Here is a 12957-nt window from a genome sequence, read left to right on the forward strand (position 1 = left end):
TTTAGCGGCCTGTTCAACGCTGAGAGGCGCAGAAGAAATCTCTTCGTCTTGAGTACGCGTCCACAAACAAGAGTTTGTCAAGTCAAACAGGTACCAAGGACATCCAACCCGTGATAACGAGGGTCTTTCACATTGACCCGGTCATACTCTCCATAATCAATATACCTGAAATCACGACCGAAGATATCAGAAATGACCTGATGAGACTCATCTGAATCATCGCTTCAATCGCATTACCAGGTTCAAGCGTGGCTTGATTTCATTACAGGCTTTGTCTCGACCAGCCAACAAACACCACAAGCTAGGCCAAGTGGCCGCTTTCGAGAAGGAAGACCAACGCTTTTGTATCCAACATGTGTGTATAATTGACAGACTAGCAGCAGCCGGATACCGGACCCTTCCATCCGAATACGCTTTGCATCGCGACAATGGCCAATCGAGCCTTTTCCCGCCTCTCCATCAGAGAAGTGTGTTGGGCTGGGCTTTTACCTAGCGAGCAATCTCCCTAGTCCTTGTCAAATCAATTCTGGTTCGATATACCAGTCGCAGATTCCAGGCGTGGTCGCCAATACAACGGCCTACGAATCACACACACGCCAATGCCGGCGCTTAGAACTGACCAATCACATACTCGAACCACAGAAGGATGGCGGCTATTCCACACTCTCGGTTGCCCCAAGTCATTCAATTCACGGCCTATGAGCTATTGTTCAACGTTTGGACCTCAAATGCTTTATTTGGCCATGCATCGAATCGATGCGGCCTTCTTATTAGAGACCAATCAAGATGCTTTGCGCCCTTGGCTCTGCTCAATCCTGGTGGGTTTACCTGGGACCATCTTCAGATCCACAAGCAACAATACTACAGCATGCAGTTGCTCGAGGTGCTATTATCGGCCGCATCCTCACTTTGATTCACTTCCCTATTGTTGTAGTTTTAACCATTCTCCCCACCCTCAAGTGATCCTTTGTCTTTTCATTCTCTCTCTTGGCTTCTTATTGTCGCTGTCGGTCTTTGATTGTGAACAAGCCATTCTTGTCACATCCTATTGTTCACATTCTCTCCTTTGTTCTACTACATACTAACTGGATTTTGGTCTGTATCGCTTGCTTCCAACAGACGATCATCTAAACGACCGGGACTTTGACATTCCGAATTTTCATCCAAACAACGACGATATAGTCATCTGTGGAAAATCAAACACCAAAAGATACGGTTTCCATCATTCGATCATCAGCTATACATGTCTAAACACTAGATACTGTTAGCTTTCCTTCTTTCACTTTTCATTTTGTCTCCCTTTTTCTATTCAAAATACTTGTCCTTACACCATGAGCAACGATATTCATAATCAAGCCCCGGTACACCCACCACCGTACTCTGAAGCTCAACCACGGCGTCGAGAAGAGTGGGAGGATTGGGAGGATGACGAGCCTATCACGCCCATAGACGCCGGAGAGCAAGTCTTTCCAACTCCGCTGAATGTGCCCATTCGAAACTCCAAACCCTCAACACGACGTGCATCAAGAGCCTCTGCTGCAAGGATTGTCCGGGTCAAATCACGTCAGAGACAGAAGGTCCAGAATGCCAAGGCAGGCATCAAGCTTATCACGGATATGTCAACGTTCCGCCGTCAGAACTACATGCCAACACCGGTGGGACGAACTGGTAAATTTGTAGATGCTGCTGCTTTAAAGGCATTGGAGGGAGAGCCAACATCAGCTTCAGTAGGAAATTGGAATTGGTTCAAGAAGAGCAAGGACCAGAGTCCAGCAACTGCTTCGCCGCAGTCATCAGCCCAGCCAGCTCAATCAGCACGTACACCAGACAATAAGCTCTCGCCGGATGATAGGCCTATCGTTATTGGCCTGGCTCTATCATCTGAGGAAGCGGGCAACTCTTCCCGATATGACGTCGCTCCGACACCCGTTGAACCTCCAGCACAGCCGTATTTGCCTCGAAACCCTTCTTCTTCAAACCTGTCTCCATTCCTAGTTCAGCAGAAGTCAGTGTGGTCACCTGATACACCCGACACCGTTTCCTCATTCACCACCATTCGATACGCCTCAAGCATTTATTCGCAGTTTCCATCTCCCGGCACGACAACGGCCGTCAATGTTCCACCTGTGCCTGCAGTTCCAGCAAACTTCAAGAAATCAGCTCATCAGAGGCTCATCAGCTTAGAACTGGGAGGCAGAACCCCCGATGACTCTGATGGCGGTACGCCATGCACACTGTTTGAAGAAGATGGCACTTCAAGCCCACACAAACAAGCAAGGGGAAAGACATCAGCACTGACGCCCGATAGTGCTGCGTCCAAGTCCCGTGGCTGGTGGGATCATCATGTTGTCACTCCTTTTATGGAGAACAGACTGACATTCACTACCAGTCCAAAAGTGTATACTGACTCACCAAAGAGTATCCGAGGGGATGAATGGTGGAACAAGCAGGAGACTAAGCCCCCGCAAGGAGTGTATCTCACACCGAGCTTGGCTCCTGGCTCATTTCAAACACCAATCGTCAAAGAACCAACGCCACGCAGGACACCATCACCCCGTTTTGAACAGACCCAAGAGAGCGAGTCTGGACCTTCAACTGCAAGGGCATCCCCCGTTCCTGAAACCACACCCAATTCAGAAAAACCACGAATACTTGTGACCGAGGAGGAAGAAAGTATTGGGGAACAGCTGCCTGCATACTCGCCCCCCGAAAAGAAGAGCCAGGCTGCTCCAGTAAGGTACAGGGCCGTCTTTCCACCTGGACATCCGCTTCAAAGCCAGTTCCCGCCCTCGCCCGGTCCTGTGTCGCCCGGTCTCTCTTATACCATGTCATCCCAACGAGCTGAACAACTAACTGATATTCCACTCACTCCGGCCCCGCGAGACAACCTGCGTCTCTCTCAAATGCCACTCCCAACACGACCGCTGGGCACCTCTGCACCCCGAGAATACTCCCATGGCGATGCCGAACACGCCACCAAGCATGAGCGCAAAAGAAGACGCAACGAGAAGGAAGAGGCTGTTGCACGGCGCCTTGGTGGTTTCTGGAGAGGTCGAGGATGTATTCCTGAGAGGGGTTGCTTTGGTCGGACTGGACGCGAGGGTCGACAGCGCCGTCGTGTCTGGATGATTATTCTGGGAGTTTTCCTTGCCATTATTATTCTTTCGATCACGTTAGGCGTTGTTCTGACACGCCCCAAGCATTCAGAGAAAGTGCCATCAATCTGGGTCAACTTGACGGATTTCCCACCCATGCCAACCGGAGACTTGACAATCGTTGGACCGGACAATACCGTCGCGAGGAGTGGCTGTACTGAGCCATCCACCATGTGGAGTTGTTCTCTACCGAAGGAGCAGCATGACTCGGTGAAGCCTTACAAGCCTGACCAGCCAACCATTGTCCTGCAGATTCAGTGGGACAACAGTACCCGTAAGGATTGGAAGACTCCCAACGAAGATCCTCCTTCGTTGAAGGAGCGTCGAGGTATGGGTGGTGCCGCATATGCAGGAGACACTATCCGAGCACGGGAGACGCCCGACTTCGAGCCCAGCCCTAGTCCACCCAAATTCCAAGAGATGTGGTTTCTAGGAAATACAACAGACAATATCAAATCCGATAAAAAGGGCGGCGAGGCGACTCCATTCTACATCAGTCTGGTTGATTCTGTCGAGGAGAGTAGCCGCAAAGAGCTGACCAAGAGGCAAGAATTGGACGTGAATGTTAGCCTTCCCGAGGTGCTCCCACCCCCTGATCTTAACGGGAATGGCGCATCCAAACCAGCTGTCCTGCTCCCGCGACCGATACAGCAGCCAGTGAGGCTCTACGACCGCGGACTTCCGACCGAGCACTATGGCTTTTACACTTACTTCAAACGGACCATCTTCCTTAAGTCGGTAACGGTTCTTAATGATACCAAGGATGGAGACATACCCCTAGATGAGGATGGTGGCTGCCGAGAGACAGAGGCTGATTTCATTGCAACATGGAGCGAGACACGCTTTCTCGTTCAGATCTGGACACGCACACTGGCTGCTAATACATCGAAGCTGATCGAAGCTACTGGGCAAGGCAGCATCGACGGATCACCAGAGCTGATCCGACCGGGAACAATGCCGTACCCAGTGACAGTGACCATGGATACGCATGGAGGAGATCCAGGGAAAAAGTTTGTCTGGGCCTGGCCTATCGATGATAGACAGAAGATTGATGATGAGAACCCTAAGCTACTGGCCAACGACATAGGAGCTGGTGGCACGTGGATCAACAAAAGGTCTCGAGGAGACGAAAAGTTTGGCGGATTCGACGGCGGGACCGGAGGATGTAAATGCCAATGGGTGAATTGGGTGTGAAGATATTTACTGTTCACCTATTAATTGATTAATGATGGGATGTATTTAGGTATGCATCTAACATGAAAGCATTGCAAAGGGCGTTGTGGGACATTCAACCCCAGAGGGCATTTTGAGTTAATAGTTATTAGCAGATATTAGTTAAACACGTCAACTTGTCTCTGTTTCTATTGTATCTCCTTGATGTTTAGAAATGATAGTCATGATTCAATTTAGTAAGATCCGATACGTCTCTTTGATGTTGTTCGGGCCCCCACTCTGACGGGTGAGTGGGGCCGTTCCGTGTTGGGGCCGTGGCCCAAAATAACTTCACATCAAGTAATTGGATGTCTATAGATTTGTCTATCATCACCCTTTCAATAATCCTCAGATCCTCGCGCAGATGCGCTGTCTTCTTCAATGTCGTCATAGGAGTGTACTCCTTGCCTTCAGGCCTCGAAGGCTTCGTTTTCTCACAACCCTCGCCATTGAGACATCCTGCGATGATACAGGCGTTGCCGTTCTTCGCCATACACCAGAAGCAACTGAACTCCTCTTCAATGAGCGCATATCCTCAGATAATCGCGCATTCAAGGGTATACACCCCATTGTAGCGGCCAAGGGCCATAGTGCGGCTTTAGCACCTCTTGTGCGTCGCGCCCTAGACACTCTACCAGCTGCTGAAGATGGCAGCCAGAAATTCTGTGATGCTGGTGGGGTGAGAAGGCAAGTTCCGGACTTTGTGTCTGTGACTCGCGGGCCTGGGATGCGCTCGAATTTAGGAATCGGCCTGGATATGGCAAAAGGACTGGCTGTTGCTTGGGGCATCCCGTTGGTAGGCGTTCATCATATGCAGGCTCATGCGTTGACACCACGACTGGCCCGGGCTCTGGGGATGAGTATGGGCGAAAAGGAGGCGTCTAAAGAGGGACCAGAGTTTCCATTCCTGTCCCTACTTGTCTCAGGCGGACACACTCAACTTGTTCACTCTACAGGCCTAACAGAGCATTCTATCGTTGCTACAAGTGGCGATATTGCTATTGGCAATCTTCTTGACCAAACAGCTCGCGATATCCTACCTCCTGAGGTTTTTGAAGCAAGTGAGCATGTCATGTACGGTCGCCTTCTTGAAGCTTTTGCCTTCCCACCAGAAAATAGCTTGACTTCTGCCTATGAGGCTGTTTTCACACCACCAGCTTCTCGTTCCGCAGAGATGACTCCTCCATCCACGGGCTATGAGTGGAATATCCCCACGCCTTTTCGGCAAACACGAAAACTTGCATTCTCATTCAGTAGCATCTACACACACGTTCACGATCTCGCAACCTCCCGCCCTTCCATGTCTCTATCTGAACGCCGGGCACTGGCACAGCATACTATGATGGCAGCTTTTACACACCTGGCAGGCAGATTATGTATCGCTCTCGATGACAAGCCAGAGTTTCGAGCTGCAAAGACACTCGTTGTGGCGGGTGGAGTGGCGAGCAATAAATTTCTCATGCACGTCCTGCGGTCTATGTTGGCTGTAAGGGGCTTTGGGGACATACAAATTGTTGCCCCGCCTATAGAGCTCTGTACAGATAATGCAGCCATGATTGCTTGGACGGGTATGGAGATGTATCAAGCTGGCTACGAGTCTGAGTTGACCGTGACGGGGATTGGAAAATGGTACATGGATCCTGAAGTTGGTGACGGGATATTGGGAGTTGATGGGTGGGTGAGAAGAGACATCAAGGACTCAACTCTTGAGAAAAATTGAGAAAAAATTGTAAAACTATTTGAACTGTGTATGCTACCAGCATGAGCGGTGTTTACATGACAGGTTGTCTAGTATTGTAGTTTAGTTGACTTTATGTAGGCATCACTACTAGGTATTGGAGTTTAGGATACCTATTTTAGGCAGGGAAAAGCCTTTATTGGATATATTACACCGTCTTTCTGGATTCTAGGTCCTGTAGACGCGTAAGAGCCATCTCTATCACACAGGCTACATCTGTCTGCGCGTCTCAAATCCTAGGCTCACGGGATCTTTATTTCTAATCCCAGAATCCTCTAATCGAGTGCGCTTGTCACGTTGGTAAACTCGCCCTTCTCAAGCTTGGTCTTCCAGAAAATGGGGTTGGTGTCATTGAAGCCGTGCTTCACCCAGCCCTCTTCCTTGACATGGTACAGGTTGATGTAACCACCAGAGTAAGCATCTCGGTGGGTGGCGGCCAAAATACTTCGCTTTCCAAGCTCCAGAGCCTCCTCATCCGACAGATCGTACTTGTACTCGGCATCGAGAACACCATAGGCGAATGTTTGACCTGAGCCAACACAGAACAGGTTGCCCGCCAAGCGAGTACCATCGCTATCGACGTAATAGAGAGCAGGGCCCTCCTCCTTGGTGACACCGGCGCACATGGTACCCATGCTGAGACCCATTCCCTTGTAACTGTAGACGAGGTTGGCGAGGATCTTGCTGGCGGCAGCAACGCTGATGCGGCGCTTGTGTCGTAGCTCATGGAGGCGACACTGCATGCCGAGCCAGGCAAGCCAGTACTGACAGTCTGCAGCACCACCGGCCATGGTTCCTAGCAAGACACTGTTGATCTCGATGACCTTCTTTACAGTTTGCGAGGCGATCCAGTTGCCAGCGGTGGCTCGAGAGTCGGTCGCAACGATGATGCCGCCCTGGAAACGGAAAGCGAGCGTGGTAGTTCCGTGGGCAATCTTGATGGGGCAGTTGGGGTTTGATCGGTCATCGGTGGCAGCGCGAAGCCATGATGAGGGCTACAATGATACAATCAGTATGATATTCAAGCAGCGAAGTCATGCCCTGGGGCACGAACCTGAGCAACGGGAGGCATGGCAAACTTGAGCGAGAGATCACCCATAGAATTCAGCAGCTCATCCTGGTCCTCAAAGGGCTCATTCTGCTCATATGCCGGTCGGCTGTATTTCGAAACAAGAGAATCCATCTTGACTTTGTTAAAGGAGAAGTAGTAGGAAGTTTATCGGCTTGTAATCCTTCGTCCTAGAGCTGTATGCCTCGAATCCTAGCTTCGGTTACGTCCAAAAGTGGGAGAGAAGCCTTTTCTCTGGTCGTAAGGGAATGAGGCTACCAAGTCGTGATGTCTTCGTTATATCGTGATCGAGATTGGTGTTGTTGACGTTGACGTACGTGGATGATGATGGATGCTGTGAGGGCGGAAGCGGAAGTGGGAATTGAAGCTCCAGACAAGGAAGCTGAGGCTCAGGCAGCTTCCGTTGCGCGCGTCAACTGAATGCCACCTCCAACTTTGGTACGTACCTTTTCCTGTGACGCTAGGTACCTAGTAGGTTGTGAATCGTGGCTGCTTGTGAGTGCCTGAATTTCAAGGCATCAGTACTCTGCTACGAGTACCCATCTTGGGACTTGACACTTCCAAAGACCTGAATAGGATGTCACATATTTCATTCAAGAAGAAGTATTTTTTTTTGTTCATTGATCGCTTCATAGTCTCGAACTAAGTTTCCCGGGTTCCTCAATTCCTTGCCCTTGCATCCAATTTACGCCAAAGAAAACCACCAACCAAGGGATATCACTCTCACTCACTCTCACTGATTCACTGACATAAACATCCATGATACCAATTTATGCCTTGCGCCTCTTAGCAGAAGCTTCCTCCTCGATTCGTGAAAGAACCCATTGGCCCCTTTCTTCAATGCTGGCCCAGATATTACCTAAGATTTGCATCCGAATCAAACAAAAGAAAAAGAAAGAAAAAGAAACAAGCACTTGAAAGGAAAGATCAAGTACAACGTCTCAACTACTTCAAGACTCATGTGAAATGAAACACCCCATCATAACCCAGCCACTGGACCGTTCCCGCTCAAGGGTTTGGTGTCACCTCCCGACTGGTTCGCCCGTCCCGCTTGCTCATGAAGCTTCGGCGAAGATGGGCTTTGGGACTGTCGGGAACCAGGTTAGACTCTGTTGGTTGGAAACTGCTCTTTAGTGTCACGGTTCCACTGCCAACTGTGAGCTCCTTGGCGGCAGATGAGCCTGACTCGTCCACAAAGTAAACGTGCTCGCCCAGATCATCATCACTGCTGAAAGTGTGCTGTCCCTTCGCTTCAATCTTGAACTGTGCGTCAGGCGAGCACGGAAATTTGAATGTATCGCCGAAAGTCCATTGACCATTTGTGGACTTGAAGTGCTTGGTCTTGCCCACCGTCTTTTCCTTGGGGTTGATCTGCGTGATGACGATATACAGATCTGATGCAGGAGGAAAACCTGCTGCTTCGACTACAGTAAAGGAAGCAGTGCCTCCTGGTGCAGCTCCAGGGTTAGCGCTATGGACTGATGACTGTCCGATGCTCTTTGCCCGAACATGGCCGTTGCTTGTAGAAGGCCGAGTTCCAGGTGATGTGCCCTCTTCGTTGATGGCAGGTGACCGCCGGAGACCACCATTGGTGCTTGCGGTACCATTAGAGCTCAAGCCTTGAGGTTCAAACGCCTCGCCATCTTCTTCAATGATGTCCCCATTGTCCTTTTTGTTAAAGATGCCACGGCGGAGGAACGAAGCTCCCCTACCAACACCGTGACCAACAACTCCTGCAACTGCAACACCACCCTTGAGAGGCGCTCCGGCAACACCAGTGACGATACGCCCAGGGGCAGACGAGAAAGTGTTGCCAAAGGTAGATGTGCCCTGCCGTGATCGCTGAACGTAGCTGGGTCGGAACAGGAGTCGGATGCGAACGCTTCCCGACTTGCCATCAAGGATGTACTTGGTCTCCGATGGCTTGAAAGGATCCAGAGATTCGAGATTGATATCGGCAGCACCCAAGAAGTCAGGTTTGTCTGCAAAGTCGTAATCCCACACAGAGAGCTTGAATTGTGCAGCAGTTCTCGAGGGTACATTGACCTCAAAGTATTCATTCCATGTGGGATTCAGTGTCTTCTTTATCACCTTGGTCTTGTGGATCTCCTGGCCGTTGAGCTCGAACTTACAGTAAGGATCACTCTTGCCATTGCGATCAGCTGAGGGAAGGTCAGTAGCATCGAGAACATCAACGCGTAGTGTACCCATGTTATTGATACTCTCGCTCGGGTCAAGTTGCATCTTAACCGGGATGTACTTCAGGCTGACTTTTACACTCGCGGGGCGCCCATCCTCGCTCTTGAGTTTCAGAGTCGTCGGGTTGTTCTAGACAGGCTAATTAGTTTTCATGCCTACACAACGAGATTCGAAATCAGTCTTACCAGGCATTGCTTCAGGGTTTCCAGGGTGTTGCCAGCGAGCGAGGCCATGAGGTCATCCTGGTCATCACCCTTCTTGCGAGCCCGAAGTGTGAGCCGGGAGAAATCAAGCTCACGAATAAAGCAATCTCCAATCTCTTCAAACTTGTGGTGCTTGCTACGAGCAGTTGAAGAGACGTAGGATGGGTATGCCATATCGTCTACAAGAACCTCCAGCAGTCCATTGCTTTCCGGCATCTCTGCCTCCATGAGTCTGAAGATGAGCAGGCCACTCTCGTACTTGAGAAGCTCCTCGGGAGACAATCGGACTTTACGTGGACCCTTGGGCGCTTCGATCGAGGGGCGCCCAACAGTTGTGGGTGTAGGCGGCTCCAGTTGGTTCTCCTTTGGCTTGTCCAGGCTGGCATTGAACTTGCCGGCTTCGCTGGATCGCTGCGGGGTAGGTGATTGTTCTTCACTGGAGGAGGAATCCTTGTCCTTCTCTGCTTCCTTCTCCTTTTCTTTCTCTTTCTCCTCTTCATCTTCCTCCTCAGGATCAGCAACATTGAGACAGGGGTAAAAGGCAACAGTGTAATGCAGAACTCCTTTGGCGATACCCTTGCCATGCAGACGCAGGCCATCCTCACGAAGCTGTTTCTTGTCGTGGACGAGGTACTCCCCAATCTCGTCCTGTGCAACATAGTCGGCGGCGAAGACTTCGACCATTCCCAGACTACGATCCTTGCCAACCTTTTCTGTATCCATTACTTCCAAAGCAAGTCTGTCGCGAGCAGAATGGATGGGCACGTAAAGTACCTCGTCCCATTCAGGATTGAGATCGTTGCGGAAGGTGACAGTTCGTGCTTTTTCAATACCAGAGAGCAGAATTCGAGTGTAGGGATCTGATTTACCAAAGGCCTCAAAGTTTCGTAGATCAGTAGCCTTCTTGAAATGGAGACGCATCACCCCGATGGGGGTGACATAGCCACCAGTGCTGGCCACGCCAGAGATAGCGACTGGTCTCCACTGTGCCATCATCTTGACACGACCAGTTTGAGCACCATGCAGGTTGTACCATTCTTTGCCTTGTTCCATACATTCAAGCATCTCATCGAGCTTGATCTGATACTTTCCAAGGACTTGGTCTCCAGCAAGATCACGGTCATCCTTGATTGTAAGACCAAGCTTGGCCTTCTTCCGGTCCGTGATCAGAATCTCCTTAGAACCATTGTCCCAGATAGGGTTATTGGTACGCTTCAACTTCTTGGTTTGGTGGACTTCTTTACCATTCAAGAACATAACCGCGTAAGGGTTGAGAGACCCTACAAGACTCTTGGTACCATCCAGATCCTTGGCTTGTTCCACAGTAAATCGAAGGATACCTTGGTTTGATGGAGGTGGAGGTTCGTCTTGTCCCTCAGCGTTCTTGACGGTTTCAAGGACAGGAAAGAAGCGAATATCACACGAAACAACACCTCTGGCCTTGCCATCAGAGATGACCTCCAATCGCTGATTTTCATGAACATTGAGCTCCTCGACACTTTCCAGAGGGAAAGAAGCGATACCCAGTTCTTTTGACTTGCGGAAATCATTGTGATCGAAGATTTGCATATCCAGTGAGTCGTTGAAAGAGGTAACAATGATGTAGTGGGTCTCGTTCCACCTGGGGTTGGAATTGTCATGAACAACTTTGGTTCGGGCAAGCTCCTGGCGTCGGTTCAGGCTCAAGCAGACGTAAGGATCAACAGTTCCACCAAAGTTGTCGGTATTCTTCAGGCCCTGCGCACCATGAAGAGTCACTGCCACGACACCGATGGCCTGGTCAACGGGAGAACCAGCCAGCATCTTCGCGACCTCAATAGGGAAGACCTTGGGCGCGTACATCATTGGGGCCAAATTGCCATGAATCTGCTCAAGGATGAATTTCTCGAGGCCAGGAATGAAGTTGATATCGAAACCGAAGTTATCACCACCGAGGGGCTTGCAAACGTAGTCGATTGCTGGTCGCTCCAGGAAGCACATTTCAACACGGTCGATGTGGGGGAAAGGGATTTGCAGCTTGATCTTGAGGCGCATGATACCAGAGAAAGCCATATCCTCGACAATGACGTCGAGACCCTTACTGATCATGGCCTTGCCAATGCGGATCTCGAGGACAACCTTTGGGTTGATCTTGCTTGAAAGCTGGCGCGAAGTCATATCGGCGGTATCGTTGGGAGTGAAGCTGAACTTCCAGTCCATCATAACAATGTCATCCTCGGTCTTGGGGTAAGTTTTGACGTGCTCCATACGAGGAGGCTTGCTGCCTAGAGTAAAGGTCTTGAGCTTGAGACTGTCTAGGAATGACGGAGTAGCAGAACTCAGAACTTGATCGACAGAGTTGATGATGGTCTGAGCAAGAACAGGCTGATAAATAGGCCAGAATTTGACCATAAATGAATTGATCCATTCGAGGGACTCGTTATCGTTCTCGAGCTTTCTAAGAGCCATCTCGCGGGTTATGTCGTCTCGGAAGTTACGTCGCACTCGTCGCAGGGACGTTCGGTAGTAGGTCGAGCAAAAGGCCATAATGATGATGATCCAGCCAAGGCCGCCGCCAAAGACAGCTACAAGCCAGGAGGAGATGCATGCAAAGATGATTACGCCCGTGTTGTGGTACCAATCTGCCTTTGTTAGTGACCTGTATGCGCATATGGTTGGATTGAGACATACCACCATAGAGAGTATCCGGAAGCTGCCCCTCCACCCATGTCGCGTGATCGAGGAGACTCTCCTGTTCGGTGGCATCGTCAATTGGCCATCCTAATCGAGGAGCCCATCCTGTTCGCGAGAAGGGGGCTTCTTCGGCTTTAGGATCAGTGCCATCCGCGAGCGGCTTGCCCTGCTCGTCGCGGGCTACGTCCAAGGCTCCTTCTTTGCTAGGTTCTGGCAGATCTTCGACAGGACCGGTGCCATCATCGACGTCGGTGATAATTGCGGCGCCCTTGGGTCTTCTACTGTGCTGAAGCTCAGGTGGGATGGCCTGCGCATGGTTCGCGTTAGCTGTAGGTCGCGAGTTCAAGAGGAGAGGGGCATACGGCATTGGCTTGAGCTTTCTTCTGCTCTGGACTCGCATCAGGATCGAATGTGAAAGCAGCGACACCAGCATTCCTGGAGGACTCTACAATCTTTTTTTGGGCATCGTCTGCAGTGACATTGGTTTGAGGGTCTACAGCAGCCTCGACGAGACCCTGCTGCTTCAGCTCATCAGCTTCCTTTGCGGTAGACATGACGTTGTGTCGTGCAGCGTTGCTGCGGTTGCTGCTGGAACGTGCTTGTACGAGGGGTCTGTTTTAGGTGGTTCGTAGTCGTCAATTGGCGTATTTTAAGCTCTAAGCACCGTCGCGAAGCATTCAAACTATAAGGTCGATTCCGAACGACCGT

At 50.5% G+C, this 12957-nt stretch overlaps 2 protein-coding genes across 2 annotated transcripts; one reads left to right on the forward strand and one right to left on the reverse strand.

The window, feature by feature from the left end:
* Nucleotides 1-1643: 1643 nt before the first annotated feature.
* On the forward strand, nucleotides 1644-6234 carry BKA55DRAFT_711736 (glycoprotease family-domain-containing protein; the record flags this gene model as incomplete). The annotated part of the gene is made up of 2 exons (XM_046200808.1): nucleotides 1644-4345; nucleotides 4686-6234. 2 exons carry the CDS (start codon nucleotides 1644-1646, stop codon nucleotides 6085-6087), a joined length of 4104 nt encoding a protein of 1367 aa, XP_046055036.1. The 3' UTR covers nucleotides 6088-6234.
* A 146-nt stretch (nucleotides 6235-6380) lies between these two features.
* Nucleotides 6381-12803, reverse strand: BKA55DRAFT_501578 (uncharacterized protein; the record flags this gene model as incomplete). Its single annotated transcript, XM_046186847.1, has 8 exons — nucleotides 6381-7100; nucleotides 7160-7288; nucleotides 7482-7556; nucleotides 7941-8033; nucleotides 8201-9502; nucleotides 9559-12197; nucleotides 12247-12556; nucleotides 12612-12803. 8 exons carry the CDS (start codon nucleotides 12801-12803, stop codon nucleotides 6381-6383), a joined length of 5460 nt encoding a protein of 1819 aa, XP_046055037.1.
* Between the last annotated feature and the right edge of the window lie 154 nt (nucleotides 12804-12957).

Source organism: Fusarium redolens, assembly GCF_020744475.1.
Source record: "Fusarium redolens strain MPI-CAGE-AT-0023 chromosome Unknown BKA55scaffold_2, whole genome shotgun sequence".
Taxonomy (NCBI): Eukaryota; Fungi; Ascomycota; class Sordariomycetes; order Hypocreales; family Nectriaceae; genus Fusarium; species Fusarium redolens.